Here is a 26,866-nt window from a genome sequence, read left to right as displayed (position 1 = left end):
AACCCATCACTAACCCGCCTGCCCTACTTAAAATCAGTACCCTGTCCCATCATCTGCTAGCAGACAACCTTCCAAATTCTTTAGTCTCAGCGAAAAAGCTGCACAGCAAACCCGGCCAGAAAGCTCGCATGTTGCTGATGTTGTATTTGTGTGTGTGCATATGTGAACGTCTTCTGTGTGCCCACCCCTTCTCTAATCTGAACCAAATGTGCTCCATTAATATCCCCAGCCTTTTCTATAAACAAGAGGTTGCATCACCAGCGGCTCAAGGCCAGGCAGATTCTAATAATATTTTTGGTAATGATGATTTTATTATTACTTGGTCGGGTTTGGCTTCCTGCCCGATTTACCCCTGGCTTACTCAGGAGAATGGGCAGTAAATTTAAAACCCCTTGAAATTAAAAAGGGGGGGGGGTTGTAACCAGGTTCTCTTTTGCACTTGGCTCATTATCGTTCCGAGTCAAAACTGATTCTGGGCATGGCTTGCTTGTGCGGGGGTGGGAGTTTGGAGTGCAGAAGCCAAGGCTCAGTTTACACCGAATGCCTTCAGTTGCAGTAGTTTCTGGGCCTAGATCGTCCAGCAACCTGTCCTGGACAGAGCCTGGTGCCACAGACTTGCGCCCCCCCCCCCCCCCCCCCCCCCCTTGTGTGCTGCTTGCCTCCTCCCTCTATTTTGCAGAACTGGCCATGGTGTCACACCCCAGTGTCTCCTCTGCATTCAGACTTAGCTTTCTGTGGTTCTTCCAAAGCTTCCGCCCAATTACAGTCCCAGTTGGGCTGGTCAGGCCAGCTGCTCAGCATACAACAGTGGTTGCTTAGAAACGGAAGGGTTCCTCCCAGTCAAAGCTAGTTTGAAAACTTTGAGAGCCTTGAATCCTGACATGCAGATTTCTAGCTATCTTACCCTTCCTTCCTTCCTTCCTTCCTTCCTTCCTTCCTTCCTTCCTTCCTTCCTTCCTGTATCTGGTCTTCAACCTACCTTGAATGGTCAGGCAGGAGCATGGGATCTACTGCGATGCAAGCGCAATTTAAAAAATCACATGATACAGTCCCATAACAGGGAAGAGGGGCACCATGGTAGTGATCTCAGTGTGTGTGTGGGGGGTACTCCAGGTTGCAAGAATAATTTGGGGGTGGGGCAAGCCAAACTGGGCCAGGGAAAGGGAAAGCTTTCATGTGTGTCTGGGGTGGGGGGGGCGGTCTGTGATTCTGCCCATGCTAAAAAGAATCTGCTCAGCAACTGGGTTATCTGGCCTCACTGACTTGGAGATCCTGTCAGCAAGGAAAGGCAGGAGGCATGATGCTCTTGCTCTTCTTTGCATGCACGCTAGCAGCACATCTTTCCAGAAAGCAGAGCCTCAGTTTCAATAAGGGCCACAGCATTCATTGCCACAGGAAGTGGTGGCGCCAATGTTCTCTCTAATCTGTGGGGTCTTGTGAGCAAAAATTCTACTTTGTGAGCTACTGGCATTAAGTTTGTGAGCAAGCAATATGGCTACTGCATAAATTAGCTTGCTCTGGAGCCATCCTTCCTGAGCTAAGACAAAAAATAGAAATGTGTGAGCCGGAGGCTAGAAAGCTGTGAGTTAGCTCACACTAACTCAGCTTAAAGGGAACACTGATTGTAACTATGGAATTCTCTGCCCATTCCACATGGGGGAAGAGTTGATTAGCTATGGTGGGGTTAAAGGGAGGGGGAATCTTATGCAGGGGGTAGGGGGTTGTGAGCACAGGGCAGGAAACGAGCTAGCATGCGAAGGGTTAAGCCGCTTTCCTCTCATCACGAGGGGGTGGTGGGTGGGGAGGCAGGCGTCTGAAGTAGGCCTAGCCTGCAATTTAATCTTTCCCGGGCTGCCCTGGCTGGTGTTTGGATGGGTGACCACTGGAATCCCAGAGTCGACAGTCTCTTGCCTCGAAAAACTTACCAGAGGTCAGCTATGACTTGAATTCATTGCCACAGGAAGTGGTGGCGCCAATGTTCTCTCTAATCTGTGGGGTCTTGTGAGCAAAAATTCTACTTTGTGAGCTACTGGCATTAAGTTTGTGAGCAAGCAATATGGCTACTGCATAAATTAGCTTGCTCTGGAGCCATCCTTCCTGAGCTAAGACAAAAAATGTGTGAGCCAGAGGCTGAAAAACTGTGTGCTAGCTCACACTAACTCAGCTTAGAGGGAACACTGGTGGCGGCTACAAGCATGGGCGGCTTCAAGAGGGAATTAGATAAGCATATGGAGCAGAGGTCCATCAGTGGCTATTAGCCACAGTGTATAGATAGGAACTCTCAGTCTGGGGCAAGTGATGCTCTGTATTCTTGGTGCGTGGGGCAACAGTGGGAGGGCTTCTAGTGTCCTGGCCCTGCTTCTGGACCTCCTGATGGTACTTGGTATTTTTGGCTACTGTGTGACACAGAGTGTTGGACTGGGTGGGCCATTAGACTGATCCAGCATTGGCTTCTCTTATGTTCTTATGAGGGGTGGAGGCTTTAAGCCTATCCCTGCGGCATTTTGCTGACCTGAAATGGCCCAGGGTGCTGCTGTTTGCCCCACTAGGATAAAATTAGTGGTCCTGGAGGGTGACAAGGGAAGCTCTGCTTAAGTTGCCTTTGGCTAGGGCACATATGAGATGCATACAGTCTTTCCTTGCAATAGGACATAAGAATGTAAGAAGAGTCCAGCTGGATCACACCAAGTCCACCTGATGCAGTATACAATATCCTACATTGCCCGGCCAGGTGCTTCTCAGAAACAGCCCTCCCTCCACTGCTTGCTCAGTCATCAGGAAGTTCAGAGGTATACTGCTTCTGATCATGGAGGTTCTGTTTAGCTGTCTTGGTTAATAGTTGACATAACCGTTCCTCTGTGCATTTGTCCTGTTTAAAGCTATGTAAAGCCCTTCCTTCCCTAGAACGTTAACAGTGTTGATCTTGACTTCAGCAGGTTTAGAAGGGTACAGCTCTGCTCTGGTTTGCACAGGCCATAAAGAAAATTTGTGGTGTGATATGATGTTGTGCATTCCCCCCCCCTTCCAGGTTATTAGCTGCCACAGGGGACAGGGAAATATCTGATGCAGTGACGCCAGACTGTCTGTTTCCCCTAGTAAAAGGAGGAACGAGACGCAGTGCTGTGGTTTTTGGTGACAACCCTGACATCCATATAGCATCTGCTTTATCTTTCGTTATGCTCATGGACACAAGCTCATAGCATGCTTTGCCCAGTGCTTGTCTCCACAGTTGCAAACCTTTTAGGCAATATTGTAAGAGTTGGCTTTCTAGGTGGGCCTTTAGGAATCTTTTATAAGTTTGCAGTCTGGGCTTTATGACGGAAGTTTTGTGTTATATTTTTGTACACAGCACTTGTGGTGGACGGTGCTATTTATTCTTGTTGTTTTTATTGCACGTTTCCGTTTATATTTGCATCCGCATTTATCCTCTGCAAGCCACCTCTGCCTCCGTCTTAATTTGTGTGTGGGAGGAAAGCATGCTAGAAACAAGTAAATAAAAATAACTCAGGGCTGTGAGCCTCAGAGTGTGCCTTCTCCTGCACTGCAGGGGGGTGGGGCGTTTTGCAAGGCCAAGCCAACCCCAAAGAGTTTTGATGCCAGAGCGAGAAAATCGAGGCAAAGCCTTCCCTTCCCTTAACGACATGGGTCACAAGCTGTGGGGGGAAATGCATTGAAATGAATCTATGCCTGGGTTTGATCCTGCTTGATTCTCCTCTTCAGTGAGATCATCTCTCACATTTTTATACCACCCTTTTGCCAAGGATCTCAGGATAGTTGTATGTGGTTCTCCCCTCCTTTATTTTGGACTTCCAACAATCCTGCAAGATATTGGCTGAGAAAGAGAGTTGGCATTGGTGAGTGGGGATTTGAACTCAGGACTTCCCAGTCCTAGTCTAAGTCCAGCAGTCAAACTGCTAAGCAACACTGTCTTCCTCATGACTTTTGCTCACATGGATCCCATGATCCCTGGCAAAACTTTTCAGTGGTCCTTAGGGTTGACACCCAGTGGCAAGCACCCAGCAGCAGACTGGGGGAGGCAGGGACAGGGAGGCTGCTGTTGCTCGATGGCATGACAGCATTTCTGGGGTGAACCTGGAAGTGAGCTCACACTGCTCTAGCATTCAGTGGAACCTATGGTTTTATTGTAGAGTTTCTGCTGAATCCTAGAGAGCCAGTTTCGTGAAGTGGTTAAGTGCACAGACTCTAATCTGGGAGAACCAGGTTTGATTCCCCACTCCTCCACTTCCAGCTGCTGGATGACCTTGGGCAAGCCATAGTTCTGTCAGAGGTGCCCTTGAAAAGAGCAGTTTCTGTCAGAGCTCTCTCAGCCCCACCTACCTCACAGGGTGTCTGTTGTGGGTAGGGGAAGGGAAAGGAATTTGTAAGACGCTCTGAGACTCTTTTGGGTAATGAAGGGTGGAATATAAATCCATCCTCCTCCTCCTCCTCCTCCTCCTCCTCCTCCTCCTCTTCTTCTTCTTCTTCTTCTTCTTCTTCTTCTTCTTCTTCTTCTTCTTCTTCTTCTTCTTCTTCTTCTTCTTCTTCTTCTTCTTCTTCTTCTTCTTCTTCTTGTAGAACCGTGTGACATAGGTTTTGGGTTTGCCCTGGAAATGGTATGCCATCAAGTGACAGTGATTTTTTCTCTTGGCATTTTCCCCCATCCATTCTGTGGAGTGGAAGCTGGTGTTGGGGGGGGGGGTTTGCAGGTGGGAGGGCTCCTTCAACAGCAGGAGAGTTGGCAACCCTAATGGTCCAAAAGGGTTCTTCTTCCTTTTTTAATTGGTAGGAAAGCTGGTAGGATCCAGTTTGGCATATTTTGTATGAAGAAGGGCTTTTGTTTGGCCTCTCTTGAGTATTTGCTTCCAATACCCAACTAAATTCATTGGGAATAGGTTTAGAACAGGCAAAAGGAAGTACTTCTTCATCCAATGGCATGATTAATTACAGAATTCATTGCCATAAGATGAGGATCACTGGCTTACATGGTTTTCAAAGCCAACTGGATAAACTAAGGGGAAGAAGGTCATGATGTTACTGCAGTTTCTATATTAAAAGGCACAGTTAGGGTTGCCAGACCCTTGGTCTGGACAGGGTTTCCCCTGATTTTTGGGGCTTAGATGTGCTGCCAACCAGCTGGCCAGTGGGGGGAGCCCCACCCCCGAACAAGGATGTTGCTCTAGTTTTTGGACAAAAAAACATAGTTTGCCCCCAAACTAGAGTGTCACACACACACCCCGGATGTCGGCGACACTATGATGTTACTTCTGGATGACGTCATTGTGCTGCGCATGGCAGAAGATCCTAGGTTGGACCTGGGAGCAACCCTAGGCAATGTGCTTCCAGATACCATCAGGATTGCCAGTTTCAAGGGGGGGGGGCTTGGAGATCTCCCATAATTACCACTGACCTCCAGACTTCAGAGATCAGTTCCTCTAGAGGAAATGGCGACTTCGGAGGGTGGACTGTATAGTATACCATAGACTCTAGAAGAAATGGAAGTCCTAGAGTGACACTGGATGTAAGATGGCAACTGCCTCATATACTACACAAACAAACAAAAAATATTACTGGACGTAACTTGTAAGCAAATGTAAGATGATCCTCCTTTTTTTGGTTTGGTTTTGTTTTTTGATGGCATACCTGGAAAAGAAACTAGTCTTGCATTTGAGTAAATACAGTGCTTTGGTTGTTGGAAGGAATGGACTGTGCCATGTCACTTGATGCCAGCACAGACTTTGGACCTTCAGGGAAGGGCAGTAGAGAATTAGTGTAGGGGTGGATAGGGTGCCCTCTGACCTTTCATTTCTCCACTCCTGCCGCTTCATTTCCCAGAATGCTCCTCTCAGAGGTTTCTTCCTTCTGGATACTTCTTCGCTTTCTCTCCCTCTCATGAGGGCTAGACATGCTTTCTACAACCCCTCTCCATCCCAGCTTAGATAGCTAGCTAGAAGCCTTTACTCTGCCTTAGATAGCTAGCTAGACGCCAGTTTGGTGTTGTGGTTAAGTGCTCTGATAAGAGCTGTTCTTGAAAAAGAGCAGTTTCTGTCAAGAGCTCTCTGAGCCCCGCCTACCTCACAGGGTGTCTGTTGTGGGGAGGGGAAGGGAAAGGGGTTTGTAAGCCGCTCTGAGACACCTTTGGGTAGTTAAGGGCGGGGTATAAACCCAATCTCTTCTTATTCTTCTTTCCTATCCAGTACAATATAGAACTTTTATTTCTTTTCTAAGTGACAGGCCTAAGTGTAAACGTACTCCTCAAGCATCCAGACTATAGAATCCCACTGTTTCTCTATTCTAAGGAGTCTCAAAGCAGCTTACAATCGCCTCCCTTCCTCTTCCCATGACAGTCACCTTGTGAGGCAGGTGGAGCTGAGAGAGTTCTGAGGGAACTGTGACTGGCCCAAGGCCCCCCAGCCAGCTTCACATGGAGGAGTGAGGGAATCAGACCTGGTTCTCCAGATTAGAGTCCGCTGCTCTTAACCACTACACCATGCTGCTGAAAGAAACTGAGGAGAACGATCAGTTGGATGAGGAGGCATGGTTTTGTTTTCCAGTTTGGTATAGTGCTTAAGTGCACGGACTCTAATCTGGGATAACCAGGTTTGATTCCCCACTCCTCCACTTGCAGCTGCTGGATGACCTTGGGCAAGCCATAGTTTTGGCAGAACTGTTCTCTCAAGGACAGGTCTGGAAAGAGCTCTCTCAGCCCCACCTACCTCACAGGGTGTCTGTTGTGGGGAGGGGAAGGGAAAGGAGTTTGTACGCCGCTCTGAGACTTCGAGTGAAGGGTAGGATATCAATCCAACTTCCTCCTCCTCCTTCCTTGCCTCTGTGCTATTTTTGTTAAAAATAATAGCTCCCACACCAAACCTACCTCACAAGGATGCCATGAGGACAAAATAGAGGAAAGGAGAATGGTGTAAGCTGTGTTCAGTCCCCACGGGTGAGAAAGGCGGGGTATAAATAAATTTGTATGGATCTCCTCCATCCCAGCCATCTTGGGTTTAAGCTGGAAAGCCAAGTGAATAAAAGTGACTGACTCTGACTAACAGGGGGCACTTTCCAGAGAGATGAAGAAGAGGAGGAGGAGGAGGAGGAGATTGGATTTATACCCCACTCTTCACTACCTGAAGAGGTCTCAGAGCGGCTTACAATCCCTTTCCCTTCCCCTCACCACAACAGACACCCTGTGAGGTGGGTGGGGCTGAGAGAGCTTTCTTGAGAACTGCCCTTGAAATAACAGCTCTGAAAGAACCCAAGGTCACACCAGCAGCTGCATGTGGAGGAGTGGGGAATCAAACCTGGTTCTCTCAGGTTAGAGTCCGTGCTGTTAATCACTACACCAAACTGGCTCTCAAGGCACGTGGGATCAAAAGGGACCTGTGCCAGAGCATGGCAGCCAGCATGCTACAGACAGCTGTGGTTCATCTGATCCCTCCAGGCCTTTCTGCTGGCTTGGATCTGTCAGGAAGAAAATTTTGATCTCTTGCAGCATTTGCAGGGGGGGGGGATCGTCCCCCAGAGGCTAGAATTAGCATTACAGCTGTTGCTGCAATTGCCTGTGGGGAAATGCCCCATTATCCCTTTAATAGGTACTTAATGGGATGCTATTACCAGGCAATGCTGTGTAGCCCCTTGCCATGGAAAGCTTCATCTGTCCACTCCCATACACTGAACCTTTTATGAAAGGGACAGGGCATTACTTTTCAGACCTGTGGGCAACCTACTTGGGCCTCTGGCTTGCTAGAAACTGTCACACATGTCAAGCTGTGCAAATAGGTTGCCAGCACATCAGACAACACTAATATAACATTCCACCCTTAGACCTAACTTTGGGCCCTCAGCAATAATAGGTCCAAGCATTTGCCTGCCTCTTTGGGGACCCATTTCACAGATGTTAATACTGTGCTTGCTGTGACACACATGGGGTGCGTTCAGACGGGAGCTTTCTGCCGGCAGAAACTGCACCGATTGGAACCGGTGCAGTTTATGCCGGCAGAAACGCGATCAGACTCACCCTCCTTCTTCCGTATCCCTCCGTTGGACGCCCGCTCACACGCTGCGGGCGTTGGCGTTTGTTGTTGTTTTTTTTTTAAGCAGTTTGAGCATGCGCATAGGCAGCCATTCAGAGAATGGCAATTTGTGCGCATGCTCAACCCCCCCCCCCAGTAGATTTAAACTTTAAAGGTAACGACTTACCTTTAAAGTTTAAAGAGCACAGTAGCCTCCCGGAGGTCCCCAACGCCTCCGAAATGCTGCAGTAAGGGCTTTAAAAACAAAAAACAAAAAACAAACGCTTAGGGCGAAGCTTCGCCCAAGCGCATACCGCTAGGAGTCTTTTTTTAAATGGCGGGGGAAAGCCGGAAGCCTCAGGCTTCCGACGGAAGTGGTTAGGTACCGGTGGAGAGCGATCAGACGCCGGTTTGCATCGGAAGCCACCGTTGCACTGAGTTTACCACCACTAGGGACCTAGTGGCAGAGTGCAACGGTGTACAGCTCTTTATAACGGATAGAGTGGGAAGACAGATGTTCCCCGTCTGAACGCCGGTAGGTACATCGATTTCAACCGGCACAGAATCCGTTGTAAAGGCTGCGTCTGAACGCACCCAGGGAGTGAACTTTTGGAGACGCAGATCTTAAGAATGAGAAGAGCTTAGCAAGACATCGTCTGTTAAAATTCACTTGCTGTTTAATCCTGTTCTTTTTGTTTTCTTAGTAATTGGGAACTCCCCCGGTGGGCACACAACTGATCCTGCCAAGATCGAGTTCCAGATTGCCTATAAACGTCATCTGGAGTGAATTATGGCCAGGAGAGCAGAGCCCCAGCCCCAAATTGCCAACCTGGAAAGCAAAACTGATCATTAAACAATTAGGAAGGGGGCTGGGACGACGTGCAACAGGATGGGTTGAGTCTTGTTTTAAGAACATGAACATTTTGAACAGATAGGCAGCTAACCCCCCCCCCCCCAAGCAATCTGCTCTTGGGTCAGGAAGTGATCCTAAGTAGTTCTCAGAAGTAGGTTCCGTGTTATTCAGTGGATCTTACTCCCCAGAAAGTGTCTGTAGGATTGTAGTCTTAGGTCCCTGTCACACGGAGGGGGGGGGAAGCGTGGGCAAAGTGCGGCTTTTGAAAGCCGCACCAAAATCGACAGACGGCGGCGGGATCATAGAGATCCCGTGAGCCGCCGCGCAGTTGCTCCCCGGCACGATCAGATGCCGGGGAGACCAGGGAGAAAGCGACGAGATGGAGACGGAGGCTGCCGAACTGCGCATGTGTGAGCATGCGCAATTCAGCCAGGGGTCTTGGATGCGCTGGCAGAAGGACGCGCCAGCAATCCCACGGCTGCGCTTGATGCGGCCGTGCTGGTAAGTCCACCTCTGTAGGTGGTTTATTTTACATGCGGCTTTTCGGCCTGAAGGGCCGGATTGGGGACGGGTGCGCAACGTTTCCCAGATGTTGCGGTGGGATCGCGCCCGTTTGCTCCGCCCCCGATCCGTCCCTCTTCCGGCCCAAAACCTTTCGTGTGACCGGGGCCTTACTCTCACACCCACAGAACCAGAGCAACAGAAACAAAGTGAACCTCTAACTCTGAGTAATATTCTTACGTCTTACTTCTTTAAAATAGTGATACTTTAATTTCATAAAATAAGAGTCCTTGATTTGGTTAATAATTATGCCCATAATTTTGTTGCTCTGTTAAGTACATAGGTTTTTATAGGTTACATTTTAATTTTAAATTATGATTCACTGTTTTCTTGACTGATGTTGCAGTTTTATTGTTCTACTTTTTTATTGTTAAGCTGCTTTGAACATAGGAAAGGTGACATAGACATTTAAAATATGTATGTTCCTCAAGGTATTAAAAACTTTTTCAGATGCCCTGGATAGCCCAGGCAAGCTTGATCTCGTCAGATCTCAGAAGCTAAGCAGGCCGACCCTGGCAAGTACTTGGAAGGGAGACCTCCAAGGAATACCAGGACCGGGACACAGAGGCAGGCAATACCAAGCCACCTCTGTGAAAACGTCCAAGCCCCACTAGGGGTTGCCAGAAGTCAACCATGACTTCAAGGCATACACACACAAAATACTCACCAATTCCCCCCCCCCAGATGAAACAACTTTAATATGGCACCAGATGAATGATGAGTGGGTACTCAGGTGGGTTGCTGACGAGCCTGGTGAGCAGTGTCCTGTCCTTTTAACAGAGGGTTAATGGGGGTGTTATTAACCAGGTGATGCTATTTACCTCTGTGCCATGAAAAGCTTTAATGGCCCATTTCTACACATTAAGTCTTTCTTAAACAGGCATTTTTCTACAGGCCTGGTGACAACCATAATGCCAAATGACCCTCTCTTGGGAGGGTTATTTTACAGCGAGGAGAGGCTGCTGATAAGATGCTCTCTCACTCCCCCCCCCCCAGAACTACATTTCCAAAAAGTATTCACTGGGTCTGGCAAGACTTCAGTGGGAAGGTGTTCTGTGAGGAGGGGGGGACAGCCGTTGCCTTTCTGCCATGTCTATGGCATGAAGTTCTGCATTTAAAAAGGCATCCTTGGTGTGTCTTGAAATCATAATGGGACGGAGGAGAGATGGGGCTCTCCAAAGGATGCTGGACCTTATCCATACTCCCCTCCCCCCAGTCTACCTTCTGTATATGTTGTGCTTGTGATGTCCCCTTCCTTTCTCTTCCAGTGTCTAGACCTCAGAGCTCTCCTGAAGACCTGAAGGTGCTAACAGGGAACGTGAACCGATTAAACGAAAGCTTGCGGGACCTCCAGCTGAAAACAATCCATCAGCCGGTCAAAGTAGACTTCCTGGACCACATCTGGCGTCTTCAGGACCTCCTGCACAACCACTCCGATTCCCTTCTGGCAATGACAGGCTCCCTTCAGAAACTGGAAGGGGCGCTTGGGAGCCTGCAGGCACAAGCCGCTCAGACAGACAGAGTCGTCGCTGGACTGAGGGACAGTCTGAACCAGCAGAGCGACCTGGCGCAGATGGAGATCTACAGGCTCTCAGTGGAGGGAAACAGCAGCCTGCTGAGGCTGAAGCACCACGAAGTCTTGCTCAATGAGCTGGCATCCCACGTGGAGACCATGAGTGACCAGCTGACCGAGGTGGGCGGGGAAGTGGGCACCATGAACAGGACTCTGTCCTACGACGTGGGCATCCACCACACCCGCATCCAGGACCTACAGGTCCTGATCAGCAACGCCACAGAGGATGCCCGGCAGATGCGTCTCATCCACATTGCCATGGAGCAGCAGCTCAAGCATGAGCTGGCTATCCTGAACAATGTGACTGAGGACCTGAGGCTCAAGGACTGGGAGCACTCCATCGCCTTGAGGGACATCTCCGTCATACAAGGTAGGGTCCACCAAATGTCCATGAGGCGGCTTATTGGTTTAAGGTATTTGCTTATTCAGTTCAAATGGGGGATTTTAAACTCTGGCTTAAAAAACATCAACCACCAGTCTGATAAAGAGAAGGCCTTAAAGTGTATTGTAAAATGTGAGGACGGTTTTATCATAGCATTTCCGGTAATTCCTAGAGCTACCCTATACCACTTCCTGGTTTCCTTGGAAATGATAGAGAGGTGTAGCCAACATCACACCCCTACGTGCTCTGCAAGGCTATAACTCCATCGAGGCCACCCTGCAAAGCAGCCCTCCAGGGTTGCCAGCCCCTTGTTACGCCAATCGCTTTATTTACAGCAGATGGTTAACTAAATTTAACGTGAGTCCTTGCCAAAGTTTACGGAGGTTCTGCCAGCCCCAGAGAGTACCAGTGATGGAGACGAGACTGGTGTTTTTCCAAAACAAATTGTCTTTTTACTGAGCAATATCGAAATCACATACACACAAAATCAGTCTCACATTCGCATATAATCAAGGTTCCTTTAGAGTTACTGAAAGATATCAAGATCGTTTCTCATTTACTTGGAGGTAGGTAGGTAGGTATCGGTTTATACTTGCCTTTTCCTGAAGTCTTGTCTGATGCAATGTAGGATAGGGGAAGAAAGTAATACCTAGGGATGCTAACTAAATCACACTTGCTAGAACCAGCCAGCAAAGTATGGACCTCTTTGGCTGCAGTCCAAGAAATCTTAAAGTAGACAAACGGATTGTTTGATAGAAAGCTGGACCTTAGGGGTAGAAAAGAGGACAGAGGACGTTGAGAAGGGATGTGGCTAGCAAAGACCTAAAGTTTGGTCTTTACTTTTTATAGTTGAATCTCCAGGTGGGTGGCACCTTGCCAAACTGTAATCCCACCTACTTACAAGTCCATCCCATGACCTCCCTCATTGGTGCATGTAGAAAGGGGCAGGTATTCTATGGGTTGGGCAATATTTGAAACTCTACACTCTATCTCATGGAACACCATCTGGCCAGGTGTGAAGTCTCGGCTTCCTGTGCCCTCCTTGATGTGTAGATGGATCCTGTCTTTACCAGGCAGACAAGGCACCGTCAACAGGAAACGGCAATTCAGATGCAGCTCAGGTCCATGTTCTGCGTGACATCTAGTCTCCTCAGCAATGGGGGAATTTCTTCTTCTTGGTTGTTGCCTCTGCCCACAATGGCTAACATGTGCTTCTTCTTCCCATAAGGCTTTGAGCCGAATGTGTGCAAACTAGATTAACATGAAATGCAGGCAAGTGTTCCCAATGTGAAATCTCTCACAGTAGGTGATGCAAGCAGCTTCCTCTAGGCCTATGGTATACAGGTGTGTGCAGAGTCCATGTGTTGCATGTGTAAGCAGATATAAAACCATAAATTAATCCATTTCTCAACACCCTCCTAGCAGTGGCAGAATATTTTTTTTAAATGGCTATAGTGGTCCTGGCAATTCCTAGAGAGGCATGACATCACTTCTGGTTTTTCTCCAGAAATGAGTTCATGGTGTTGTTGATGGCTACCCCCATCCCCACGGTCCCATGCCTCCTGCTGGTTACCAGGCCATGTCTGGCAACCCTACCTCCAAAGGAATTGATCTCTGTAAACTGGAGATCAGCTATAATTCCAACAGATTCCCAGTCAACACCTGGAGGTTGACAACCCTAAGTGGAACTGGTTGGCCACTGTTTGAGACAGGACGCTGGACTAGATGGACCACTGGTCTGATCCAGCAGGGCTCTTCTTAGTTCTTAACTATGTGCTTCCTGTGTAACAACTCTCGGGATTTCTACTTTTGGGGTTGCCTTAACTTCAGGGTGTTGTTGGAGCTTTGGTAGCTGGAGTCAGTGTGTAAAACCAGCAGCCACAACTGCTCACCAGAGAGAACAGGAAAAAAGCCAGGCCTGCTCCTGCCATCTGTGCATCTTCTAGGTAGAGGAGGAGGAGGAGGATAGTTTGTTTTATACCCCACACTTCACTACCCAAAGGAGTCTCAGAGTGGCTTACAATTGCCTTCCCTTCATCTCCCCACAACAGGCACCCTGTGAGGTAGGTGGGGCAGAGAGAGCTTTGAGAGAACAGCTTTGAGAGAACTGTGGCTGGCCCAAGGTCACCCAGTTGGCTTCATGTAGAAGAGGAGTGGGGAATCAAACCTGGTTCAGGTTCTCTGGATTAGAGTCTGCTGCCCTTATCCACTACACCAAGCTGGATCTCAGAGCTGGTGCGGACTGGTGGGGCACTGGAGAACCACTGGCAGCCGGGACAGGCATAACCAAGCTCTAGCAGCTCTGCTAGAGCCTCAGGGGCCGCTTGCCACAGTCCTTTATTTAGCAATGATCACGGGTGTCAGCTCAACAGCTGTCTTTGCTCACACTGCTGCCAGTTTTCAGGAGGGAGCAATGGATGAGCTGACACCCCCTGTTTGCACTGCTGAGCTGTATGACCTCGGAAGTGCTGCCTTCTAGCACCACAGGGGCCACTCGGCTTTGCTTGCTCCATTTTCATTTCCCAGCCTGCTCCTGTACAGAGCCCAAAGAAGTGCAGCCTGATGTGGCTGTTTAATTTGACTGAGCATGCAAGTGAAAAACAATACAACCCCCATTCATGTTTTCTCACATCTTTTCATGGCCACTGTGGTGTGTTGGTTCAAGTGTCAATCTAGGACTATTCCTGACCCTGGGGAAACCTGTGTACACATTTCTGGTTGGCTGTAAAACTCAGCACCTGAGTCTGGGCTGATTACTCTTTCAGCCTAACCTACCTCATAGGGTTGTTGTGAAGATAAAATAGGGAATCGTATGTCACCTTGAGCTCCTTGGAGGAAAGACAGGGAAAATGTAATACCGGTAGATTATTTCCCTTGTATATTGTTGGTTAAAGAGAGGGAAGAAGGAACTTATCTCTGTTGCAGAGGAAAGTGGATCTGTGTTCCCTCTCACTGGGACTGGGGTTGCCAGTCCCCAGGTGGGAGCGAGGGATCCCCTGATTTCATGGGCCCCTGCCCGCCATTGGCTAGCTGGCCAGTGGGGGAAGCCCCCCCAACAGCCAACACCCGGCATGATGTCCCCAACGTGATGACATTGCACGGAAGTGACATCATCATGCTGGGGACATTACGCAGCAATGCTCTGGTATTTTGGGCAAAACTCTATGGTAACCATAGAGCTTTGCCCAAAATACTAGAACGGCACTCAGTGATGTCCCTGACATGATGATGTCACTTCTGTGCGACGTCATCACGTTGGGGACATCACCCCACTCCCCCCACTCCCAGAGAGCTGCCTCCCTGGCAACCCTAACAGGGATGTATATCAAAGCATCCATGCTATTGAAAGTAATGCAGTGTGGAGGAACACATCATCCACGCTCAAGTATACGTTTGGACATACATGCCTTCAATCTACACTGCATTACGTTCAGTGGGCTGTTCATTGGGGGGGGGGGAATGTTGGCCTAATTCAAATAGGGTGCATTCTTCTTCCCCCTCCCACCACCATCACCCTGAAAGAGGGGCTCACTTAACGGGGGGGAGGGAGTATGAAAATTTTCAGCTTAGCGTTAATCAAAAAGCAAGGCGTGAAAAGTCGCTCTTTTTTCCGAGAGCTTCTCTCTCTGCCGTTTCATCTGGATTTTGCCCCATCTAGTGGCAGGAGAAAGATTTTTTTTTTAAGGGTGGTTTTTGTATCGTGTTTGTTCAACCTTGTGAGGTTTGCTAAGAAAAGCTGGTGCTTAATAGCTTAGGTGCGATGGGCTTTGCAATTGGATAGAATGATCTGTTTCTGGGCAAGTTCAATATAGTTTGTCACCCCAAGCAAGATATACCCATCGTTGGAGGCAAAGGGCAAACTAAGCACCATGTGATGGGGTGGGGCTCTGGTGCTCCCACCCTCCAGTAATGCTGGCCTGGGAGGCCACGTCCATCACCTCCCATGCTGCCTGCTCCCAGAAATGAGCCTTGCCTTGCAGGGGAACATCAGGGCACTCCTCAGGTAGTAGCTTTGGTGGTAAACCAACCCTGATGATTATTTAGTGGTAATATGTATTAATATTAGTGTTGCCAGCTCCAAGTTGGGGAATTCCTGGGGATTTGGGGGGATGGATCCTGGGCAGAATTTGGGGAAGGAAAGACCTCAGTAGGGTATAGTGCCATAGAGTCAACACTCCAAAGAAGCCATTTCCTCCAGGAGAACTGATCTCTGTTGTCTAGAGATTGGCTGTAGTTCTAGGAGAGCTCCAGGCCACACCTAGAGGTTGGCCATCCAGGATAATATGCGTTAGGGTTGCCAGCCTCCAGGTGGGGCCTGGGAATCTCCCGCTTTTACAACTGATTCCCAGCTGACAGAGATCAGCTCCCCTGGTGAAAATGGCTGCTTTGAAGGGTGGACTCTATGGCGCTGTACCATGCTAAGGTCCCTCCCTCCCCAAACCCCGCCCTCTCCTGGATCCACCCCCAAAGTCTCAAGGTATTTTCCAACCCAGACCTGGCAACCCTAATATGCGTATTTTCTTCTCATGATGAATTCACATAATCTGGAAAGCCAGATGGTTGGCTCACAATCTTTTGCTGGCAACTTGGGAAGCTGTTTCTATTTATTTATTTTTTTGGTAAAAAAATTTTATTTTGTTTCCATTTAAACATTTATACATTTCATCTACACATCTTACATAAATATCAGAGTCATTCATCGCTTAGTTCTTATGTACCTTTTTGGGACCCTAACTTCTTGACTTCTGTCCACTTATACACCTTTTCCCATCTCTTTTCATGTACCTTTTCATTCCTGTTCTGTAACATTAAACTTAAGTCATCCATTCTCGCTAACTCCAGTATTTTATCTATTAATTCTTCCCTCTTGGGTATAACTTCAGATTTCCAATTTTTGGCTAATAGCAGTCTGGCAGCTGTTATAATGTATCCTAATATATATGATTCTTGCTTGTTATAACCTTTCGGAATCATGTTTAGCAAGTATATTTCGGGTTTTAAAGCTACATTTTTCTCCATGATTTCGTGGAAGCTGCTTCTAGTGTGATATTTTAGCTTCTTGTGTTTTGAAAACCTATGCAGGGGAGTGGCCAAAATTATTAAGGTGGAAAATTTAACCTAGGTCTTTTCTGGAGTTCATGCATCATGTGCTCAGACCTGATTTCCTCCTCATCACAATGTTTTTTGCAACATGAATCAGAAAATGTGCTGACGGTCCCCAGATCTTGCCTGTTTTTCTTTTGAACATCACACAAAAAAATTAATGATCTGAATAGTGACTGACTGTTACCTACTGAAAGGGGAAAGCAAGAACTGCTTATTTACTTAAGGATGCTTTTCTGCAACGGAGACCTTTTGCACTGGCCCCACACTTATTTAAATGGCCTCCAAAGATATTCCGGAGTCACCACCTGGCTTGTTGCTGATGTGCTTCCACTGTGCCCCTCACGAGCAACAGATTTATCCTTTTTTCTCCCTTCCTTTTTTTTTTTTGTTTAAAAAATGAAGATTTCAGTGAAACTCAAAAGTCGAGTCTATCTTTTGCAACCCTCAGATGATACTGCTGTGGTTTGGATTTTTAAATGGATGAACATGACTGCCTATTTTATTTTTAAATCATTTCAGACACACCCCAGCTGAAAGGTTGCCAGTCACCCCCAATACCTTTGGTTCACCAGATCCCGACATAAGCAAATTGTTTTGGAGACTGGGATCCAGAACTGTCCTGTGTAACTGTGGGCTGCTTTCCTGAGCTGGCTCCAACCTGGCTGAGCCTCTGGTCCCTCCTGGAGGGACAGCCCCATAAAATTCTGCCTGGCCTCAACAATACAGGCCTGCAGGGAGCAGGGCATCTGACTCTCATTAAGCCCGGAGGCATGTGCGTGTTCTTACTGGCCTTGCTGCTGGTGCTGCAACTTGCCTTGTGCCAATTTTTTGTCACCCTTCTCTGAGCCAGCTGGACCAACCCCTTCCCCATTAAACACCTGCAGTTATTTAGGACTTCAGCAAAAGTGGATAAAATAGGGTAGCCGAAAAGAAAAGGCTGCGTGTAAGATGTGTGATTTCTTATCCTTTATTCTATACTGAGATTTCATGCTATTATGACACAGTGGAAGCAGCTGAACTGTAAGAGCCCCAGGCTAATATCCCCATAAAAATTCACTAGTGGGCTTCAAAAAATAATTTTCTCAGCCTAACCTACCTCAATGGTAGTTCGGGTTGCCAGCCTCCAGATGTGGCCAAGAGACCTCCCAGGATTACAGTCGATCTCCAAACTACAGAGATCAGTTCCTCTGGCGAAAATGGCTGCTTTGAAAGGTGGACTCTATGGTGTTATACCCTGATGAGGTCCCTCCCCTACATAAACCCACCCTCCCCAGGCCCCACCCCCCAAATCTCTAGGTATTTCCCAAACCAAAGCTGGCAACTAGGGTGGGGACGCTGCTGAAGCAATGACATCATTGGGAATGATGTCATCATGCTGAGGCTGTCGTGGTGCGACGCTCTAGTGTTCGGGGTAAAAACTCTATGGTAACCATAGAGTTTTCCCCTGAATGCTAGAACGTCACCATGTGACAGCCCCAGCGTGATGATGCCACTACTGGTGACATCACTGCATTGATGGCGTTCCTATGGGACACCGCTGTTCAGGGGTGGGGCTTCCCCTGCCAGCCACCTGATGTGATGTGATCTTACCTCCACTTGCACCTGGCTGGATGACCTTGGGCAAGCCATAATTCTGGCACAGCTGTTCTTGAAAAAAAAAGAGCAGTTTCTGTCAGAGTTCTCTCAGCCCCACCTACCTCACAGGGTGTCTGTTGTGGGGAGGGGAAGGGAAAGGAGTTTGTAAGCCGCTCTGAGACACTTTTGGGTAGTGAAGGGCGGGGTATAAATCCAATCTCTTCTTCTTCTACTACTTCCTTTTAGCCATTGTAACCCAACTGCTCAACAATTTCATTGAGTGCCCATGAATTCTTCTGTTGAGAAAAAGGGAGAAAAGTACATCTTTCTCTACCTGCTCTATCCCATGCATAATCTTGTAAACCTCGATCATGTCACCCCTCAGTCATCGTTTCTCCAAGCTAAAGAGCCTCAAGCCCTTTAACCTTTCTTCATAGGGAAAGTGTTCCAACCCTTTTATTATTCTGGTTGCCCTTTTTTGCATGTTTTCCAGTGCTATAATATCCTTTTTGAGGTGTGGTGATCAGAACTATACATAGTATTCCAATTGAGAATTGAACTGAATGAGAATTGAACTGAAGGAATAACAGTTGCAGCATGATGTACATGCGTGGTACATGAGTGGTTCTCTGTACACTTGGAAATAAACAGAACAGCAGTTGACTCCTAATGAATTGGTTCCATTTGGGAAACAAGACCAGGTAATTCAGAAATCTAAAACCTAGGGAGAAAATGCAGATGAGTCTTTTGGGGGGAAGCATCCCTATATAATAAATGAGTGTATGTCCCCCAACCATTAAGTTTAGATGGGTGTGAAATGAAGCCACTGAACACCCCTTTACATTTTATATTGTAGGACCTCCAGGACCAAAAGGGGATCAAGGCAACGAAGGGATGGAAGGTGAACCTGGGCCACCTGGCTTACCTGGACTGCAAGGTAACCTATATTTATAGAAAGCACCTGCTGTCTTTTTACATGTACTGGATTGCAATGGAGGTCTTTCGGTCTTATGGGGTCTTTGGGTCTCATGGGGAGGGGGCCATGGCTCAGTGCTAACAGTATCTGCTTGGCATGCAGAAAGTCCCAGGTACAATCCCTGGCATCTCCAGTTAAAAGGATCAGGTAGTAGGTGACATTAAAGACCTCTGTGTGAAATCCTAGAGAACTGCTGCTGGTCTGAGTAGCAATACTGACTTTGATTGACCAAGGGGTTTGGTTCAGTTATAGGGACGCTTCATGTATTCACGTGTGCATCTCTGGTTTTGATTTACTGGCAGTGTAAGCATAGTGTGCGTACGGTCACACTACATCAGCATGTCTGATGTCCCAAAGCAAACATGGTCACAGCTGTCCTGCTTCCATCTGATGTGTAGTGCATGCTGTATATAAAAGTGGGTTATGCTTACTCCATGGTGCCCATCTTTCTTTTCTGTACATTCAGTATATAGAGAGCACATATACAATGGCAAAGGTCTATACTCAGCAGGGATAATTAGCAGTGGCTTTGGATGATCACACTGGAGTAACTGGTGCGTCTTCCATCACTGCTTCTGGATTTCATATCTTCCCTTCACATAAGACCCAGAAGTGGCAGCAGAAGAAAATGTGGGTGAGCACCCAGAGGAACCTGGAAATAAGGGCCAGGACATGTTTGGGAGTTGCAACCAGGCAGAAGTTCTGAGCGCTTCTGGGGTGGTTGGGGGAATATGAGAGTGGGGAGGAAATTGAATTCCCAAACATGTTTTTGGAGCAATAGCAGAAGTTTGGCTACAGATCAATGACTTGTTCTGGCTTTACCCCCTTTGACCCTAGTGATTCACCTGTTCTATCTGTCTGTCTGTCTGTCTGTCTGTCTGTCTTTTGTTCGATTTATACCCCACCCTCCCCACCAGGCAGGCTCGGGGCAGTTTTCAAAACACATTGTGCCAAATGCATTTTGTTGCTTGTGTTGTCTCATATCTTCCGTTTTTGGAGTAATAGCAGAAGTTTGGCTACAGATCAATGACTTGTTCTGGCTTTACCCCCTTTGACCCTAGTGATTCACCTGCTCTGTCTGTCTGTCTGTCTGTCTTTTGTTCGATTTATACCCCACCCTCCCCGCCAGGCAGGCTCGGGGCAGTTTTCAAAACACATTGTGCCAAATGCATTTTGTTGCTTGTGTTGTCTCATATCTTCCGTGATTCCCATTAGCATCCCCATAAGTTAAGGAGACTCTTATGTTGGGTGGGGACCAGTGTTCCCTCTAAGATGAGTCAGTGTGAGCTAGCTCACAGTTTTTTAGCCTCCGGCTCACACATTTCTGTCTTAGCTCAGGAAGGATGGCTCCAGAGCAGACTAATTTATGCAGTAGCCAAATCACTCGCTCACTACTTTAATGCCAGGAGCTCACAAAGTAGAATTTTGGCTCACAAAACTCCACAGCTTAGAGGTAACATTGGCTGGGGACTGTTTTAGTAATTCCTACCTGCAAGTGACTCCTTCGTGTAAGAGGTGGCATACAGCTTCTGCGTAGATCCTGCATGTGGGTTTCATGCATTTTTCTGCACCAAAGTGACTCTTATCGAATAACTGCATAATGCATGAAGCTTCCCTCAAATGTCCAGCAACACTGCTTGTTTCCCACCCAGAATAAGGACAGCTGTGCACTGCAAACATGATTCCCTAATGGATATCAGTGCTTCCAACCCCAAAGATCTGGCCCACTCAAGATTTACAGACATAGCATTTCAAGGTGCATGTGTATCCATGTTTCTCAAAATGGGCCCTTCCAAAGTGGGCACAGGACATGTAAAATGGATAGTTGGGGGGGGGTACACAAAGTTTCAAGGAGGGATGGGGTGATGAGTTTTCCTTCTGCCACCAGCCAAGAAGATCTTGATGAGTTGAACACCTCCTGGCAAAGGGTAGTTGCCCAGTCACTCGCTCAGAACTTTAATGCCAGGAGCTCAGAAAGTAGAATTTTTGCTCACAAGACTCCACAGCTTAGCGGGAACATTGGTGGTTGCTGTTGCAGACTGACTTTGTGAGAAAGACTGCAACATATGTGCCCCCCCCCGTCTCAGCCATGTTTGGGAAGCTGAGGAAGAACTGCAGCTTCATATTTTATGATAGCTCCCTGATGGTTTGATGGAGACCATCGATGCCCTCTTCTTATCATCCTTTAATGCCTGTGCTGGATGGATGCCTCCTGCCACAGAGCCTCGTATGAAGCAGGAGACTGCACCAGAACCACAGAAGACAATCTGTTCTGCAGTTTTCCTTGCAGAACAGATGTTTGGTGTTGGGCTGAGGGGGACCCCAACTTAAAAGGTTTGAGAAACTCTGGTGTACACACGTGTACATTATCAATACTGCTTAAGGTTGCCAGGTACCCCCTGGCCACTGGCAGGGGAAGGAGGGTAGAGTTGCCAGATCCAGGATTGGAAACTCCTGGAGGTCTGGGGATGGAGCCTGGCAAGGACAGGGACCTCAGTGGGGTACAGTGCCATAGAGTCCACCACCACCACCCCTCCAGGAGATCTGATCTTTGTAGTCTGGAGCCTTAATTCCAGGGGATCCCCAGGTCCCACCTGGAGGCTGGCATTCCAAATCGTGCTGCAGGAAACACTAGTGTACAAGCAGTCATCAGTGCTCGGTGTGTAATTTGTATGACTTTCTTCAAGAATACGAACCTTCAAGGCACGTTCAGCTTCTGGCCTTTCAGTTCTCTCTCCACACCCCATGACTTCCATCAGATCACCTGCCAGTTCCCCTTCATGGCTTTGCTTAAACAAAAACAAGATGGAGTTTTGTTTGCTAGGGCTTTCTGCTTGCATGCTCTTGTTGTTAAAGAGCCACGCATGGAAGGGGGGGGGGAGATGTGGCTCAGTGGTACAGCATCTACTTTGTATGCAGAAGGTCCCAGGTTCAATCCCAGGCATCTCCAGTTATGGACCAGGCAGTAGGTGATGTGCAAGACCTCTACCTGGGACACTGGACAGCGGCTGCCTGCCTGAGTAGGCAATACTGACTTTGATGGACCAAGGATCTGATTCAGTATAAGGCAGCTTCATGCGTTCGTGTGTGTTCATGTGAAGGTCTTTAAAGTTCATGCTGGTACTGAAGCACTGACCACAAAACAGATGGCCCCGAGGCAGAGGAAGCAAAGGGTTAGTGTTAGGTGTGTGCCTGCACATCCACTGCAGCGGCAGCAAGCGGAAAGTGAGAGTGGCTCTTCATGGGCTTCTCTGTAAAAAGGTTGGAGCTGGCAGTGTGCCCCAAACTATGCTGGGATTTCAGCTTTATTATCTGGGCTGTGCAAGAACTTCTAAAGGCTTTGGGAAATGTTTTCCTCCTTCATTGAAACCAGTGTTTGCAAAGGGAAATTTAATTAAAGCACTAAAGGAAAACATGATTTTCTATCTAAGTGGAAGCTTATGCTATACAAATGTTAAACATTCTTGGCTGAAGGACTGAGGGCCATCGTCAACAATCTGCAATTGGCTAAAAATTTGTGTCCCAGCAGAATGGGGATTAGGGAACTCCTGGATTTGATTTTGACTAGCTATGGGCAACCAGTTGCCTTAGAGTGTAACAGGATAGCTCACTCTGTTTGTTATGCTGAAGGCCTGTACCTTCTCTATGCAGCCAGTCCTCTGATTATGTACTGTATTTACCCAAAATAAAGATGTCCATGCATGTAGGTTGTACCCACAACCTACATACCCACCCCAAGTGGACTGTCTTGTGCTCACAGGAAAATCCAGCTTGCATAGCGATTACGTTATAATGGGAACCTGCACATCAATTTACTTTTCTTAGGCTCAAAATGCTGCTGTAAAGTCTGAAGTAATGTCTCTAAGTGGGGTCTCTGCAGGCAAGGCTGAGACCATTAAGTTAGTCAGCAAATTCCAAACAGCATTTCCCCAATGAAGGCAGGAAAGGAGCTCTCTGTTTAGACTCTGCAACCACATCTCTGGCCAACAGAAACTGTTTAAATATTTGCATATAACAGAAGAACAGTTCAGAACCTTCTGCAAAGGCCAAATCTGCTCCTCCTGGCAAGGAATCCATTTTGTAGCAGGTCAGTCATCAGCCTCTGCAGACTTAGGCACTTAAAGAACACTCAAGAACACCACACAGAATTCTGTCCCACCCTTGGCCCTTGTTACAATGGGAGTTTAGGAGGATCCTCCAGGTTCCCCAAAGAACTGATCACATATTTTCATACCTAGTATTAAGAACACAACAAGGTGGTCACAGGTATAGTTCCTAGTGTCTCCAGTAGGTGATGTGGAAGCCCTCAGCCTGAGTCCTTGGAGAGCTACTGCCATTCAGAGTAGACAAGACTGACCTTAATAGACCAAGAGTCTGAGTCACTATAAGGCAGCTTTGTGTGTGCTCTTTAGGGGCTTTTTCTTCTCTTCATGCTGTTTGTCCTTTAGTTCTGTTTGAATCGGGTGGACACTGTGGCCAGTCTTTGCTTTTTATATTCGACTTTTCTTCCATCAGCAAATTCAAGATGCCTTCCAAGAGGTCTCCTGTGCAGGTCAGACCTCCTTAGGTTCAGACAAGATACCACGCGCCTTCCCACCATGCCCTGGAGCCAGTAGCCACTCCTCTGGGCAGTGGGCAGCCACCACAGTCTTTCCCATTCTCATTTCCACGAGGGTTGTGTTGTGAGGAGATCCTTTGCTCCTGTGCTGAATGAGTCTGCCATCTACAACACCAAAACCATGTGCTCTGTCAAAACAAGGCAAAGTTTGTGCAAGAGAAGTCAGAGTGGTTAAAACAGATGGAATTCCAAATTAGATTCAAATCCTGCCGGAATTCATTCTCTTCCTCTTAACTGTCTCCTGAGGGATGAAAAACATTCACCTAATTTCTGCGGAGATCATCCCATCTCTTAACAGATCTCCCTGCTGTCAAGACTAATCTACCCCAAAGAAGAATCCACAACTAACAGCAAGCTGAACATCTCATTCTCCTTCATATCCATGGGCTGTGAGATTCTCCAAGAAACTGTCATCCCTCCCCCACTTCAGAAAAGTTGACATGGATAGTTCTTCTGGGCGCACTGTCATGTAATGTTATGTTAACGTCATGTTGGAAAGATCACTAAATGATCCAGATCCCAGCTTGGGTTTTAAATGAACTGTTACCACTCAGGAAAAGAGGCCTCTGAGCCATTGCAGAAACCTCATTGGAAACATGTGCTTGGCATATTGCAAGATCTTGGCAAACAGCAGCTCAGGTTGTATTCTAGGAAATAGAGGGGGAAACAGCAGTCTGAAACTAGATAATGCCATGTTTCAGCTGCACCTTTCATGCAGAGGCAGGAATAATTTTTCTGATTGGAGGACAGTCAGGCTGCTACCATGTTTTGCAGCCCCCATTATTTTGACTTGAAAAACCCCATTTCAATTTTGTTTTTCACTACTGCAAATCATAACTGTGGATCTGGGTTTTTACCATATATGCAATTTTTGCATAGGTTGTAAATGGCATCTCTCCTTATATATATTTGTGTTTTCGTGTCCCTCTTGCCTGAACGTTCCACGCGCCCCCACAGCCTTTCACTCCCTGATGTGTCACTCACCAGGGGCCTCTACCCATTGGTGGCTGCGTTGCCTCAGTCCCATCCTTCTCTTTCATCTCACACCATGACAGAGGATGACGAGGTTTCTGCTGGGACGGAAGCAATGCTGCACCACTTGAAGCAAAACCTCACTCCAGCCTTCAACGGCCTGCTTATGGGGGGGGGAGGAAGCCAACCCGGGAGGCCCCCTGTCCCTCACCCGCTGCTGGAGCACGGTCTCACAGCCACACACACACACACACCCCGCACAGAGCAACGCCTGCACAGAGCTCTTGTCCCTGCCCTGGCTGCTGCTTCCCTCTCCTCAGCTGCCCATACTCCCGCTTTGCATAGCGCCACTTCCGGTGGGGGGAGGAACACGAGCGGGATGCCACCAACACTCCTCTGCAGGCAACGTCAATCTCCTCCCAGGCCGGCCCGTCCTGGAAAGCGCCACTTCTTCACTCGGAGTGGCCAGCCTTGGAGCGCGCCTGGTACACTGATGCTACAAAGACTCCTCAAGCCCGGGCCACTCACCCACAGCCTATTTCTAGAGCTCGTTGTCTCTATTTCCACAATGGGCCTTCTTCCTGTGTGCCATAAAACAAATAAATTGGGAACACCATAGGGGTAAAATAGGTGAAATGAAAAGGCTTTTGCTGGTAGCACTCAAAATTTAAAAAGAAATGAAAAGGGGCATCATCATATATCCCTCGGTAAGAACAGTAACTGGAAACGAAGCACATGAAGTCCGGTGATCAGAATCATGTCCACATGGGGAAAGGCTATGATTCTTGTAAAGCTGAATGTTTACCAAATGATGATGAGGTGTGAAAGTATGCTCTGGCAATTTCTGGATATGCATTTTTGCATGGCTGATTTAGCTTCTACTGTTCTAACGTTTTATATGTAATAGTTAAGTGGAGGCCAATCTGTGGATACTTAAATCTGAAGCCTGGGGCCACAACTGGCATAAAATTCTGCAAAGTTGGGGGCAGATTTCTAGCCAGCTCCTGGCCTGGCAGTGGTGGAGTCCCGGGGCCTGGGTTTGGTGATAGAGGTGGTGGTGGCAGGGAGCTGTGCCTGGGCTCGGGGGGGGGGAGGATGGGATTCTCTCCACAAGTCTCATAGCCCCCTATTTGTTCTTACATAAAAGGGATTTACATGTAAGAATCAACATATGTACTTGCAACAAGAACTTGGAAATAACAGTGGAATTTGTCACTTGCAGGCATTGGGGAAATGGTCTTCTTGTTGGTGGAACCCCACCTTCTTTCTAAGGCTTAGCTGAGGGGATGCCAGATTTTATTTGTTTATTTTTCAAAGTTATATCTGACTTTATGGAACACGAAAGCCCTGAAAGCAGTTGGGGTAACGTTCTCCTCTGTCATAGATTCTTGAAATGCTGGAATCCTCTGGATTCTCCATATTTATGAAAATAACATTTTTGGGTAGGTGGCAAAAACAAAACAAACAAAAAACCACTACCCTTTTGGTAACCAGACTTCAAGAAATGTTATGCACCAAAGCTTCTGCTAGCCAATTAAGGTCTTCAGAGTAAACTTTGCAATATGCCAGATGCATGTTAGCAATTATTAGAGTGTTAATACAATCATAATGTTGGAAGGCACCTGATAGTGGAAGGAAGCAACATCTACTGGTATTATATTTCCAGATGTCCAGAACTTTGGGGGCTCTAATGGGGTTTGGTTACTCCTGTCTCCTGGAACCATGGTGACTTTGGCCCAAGGCAGAAAGAAAGCAGGAGACCCAGCTGGCATGCCTGCTGGGCTGTTAACTTTTATTCCTTTTTGGCGTATGCAGTTTCTTAAACAACCAACCAAATTTTGACCTATACTGTTTTTTTCTCCTTCTTCTGTATCTAGGGTACCCTGGGGAAAGAGGACCTATGGGGCCACGGGGCCTCAAGGGGGACCAAGGACTTTTGGGCGCACGAGGATTGCCTGGCTCCCGTGGAATGACAGGTAGTATGGGTTCATTTTTTAAAACATTGCTTGAATTTCTACCTGACAACCCATTCTAATGCTTTCTGTAGTTTAAGTATACAAATAGTGCCATCCAAAGCACAGCTACACCCTTCTAAGTCGGTTGACTTCTGCTTACAGAGGATGGGCCATAGCTTGTGCTTTGCAAGTTCAACCTTTGGCATCTTCAGTTGAAAGTATCAGGTAGAGGCTGATGCAAAAGACCTCGGCCAAATACCCTGGAGATTTGCTGCCAGTTAGAGTA

General features: G+C 47.6%; 1 protein-coding gene and 1 non-coding gene across 2 annotated transcripts in view; both read left to right on the top strand.

Moving 5' to 3' along the window:
- Positions 1-10,691: 10,691 nt before the first annotated feature.
- SCARA5 (scavenger receptor class A member 5) overlaps positions 10,692-26,866 on the top strand; it is a gene marked incomplete at its 5' end in the record, with an annotated part of 57,924 nt that continues 41,749 nt past the window's right edge. The window contains 3 exons of the mRNA XM_015429813.1: positions 10,692-11,366; positions 18,916-18,996; positions 26,503-26,601. Of these exons, the coding sequence (XP_015285299.1) occupies positions 10,692-11,366; positions 18,916-18,996; positions 26,503-26,601 (855 nt within the window). The remainder of the gene's footprint in view (positions 11,367-18,915; positions 18,997-26,502; positions 26,602-26,866) is intronic.
- Positions 21,914-21,985, top strand: TRNAT-UGU. Its single transcript has one exon. It is a non-coding gene; the product is annotated as a tRNA-Thr (tRNA).

The sequence above is a fragment of the Gekko japonicus genome, unplaced genomic scaffold (assembly GCF_001447785.1).
Source record: "Gekko japonicus isolate JY-2015 unplaced genomic scaffold, Gekko_japonicus_V1.1 scaffold977, whole genome shotgun sequence".
NCBI classification, from domain to species: Eukaryota; Metazoa; Chordata; class Lepidosauria; order Squamata; family Gekkonidae; genus Gekko; species Gekko japonicus.
Note: the sequence above shows the minus strand (reverse complement) of the source record. Positions and strands in the feature narration are given on the sequence as shown.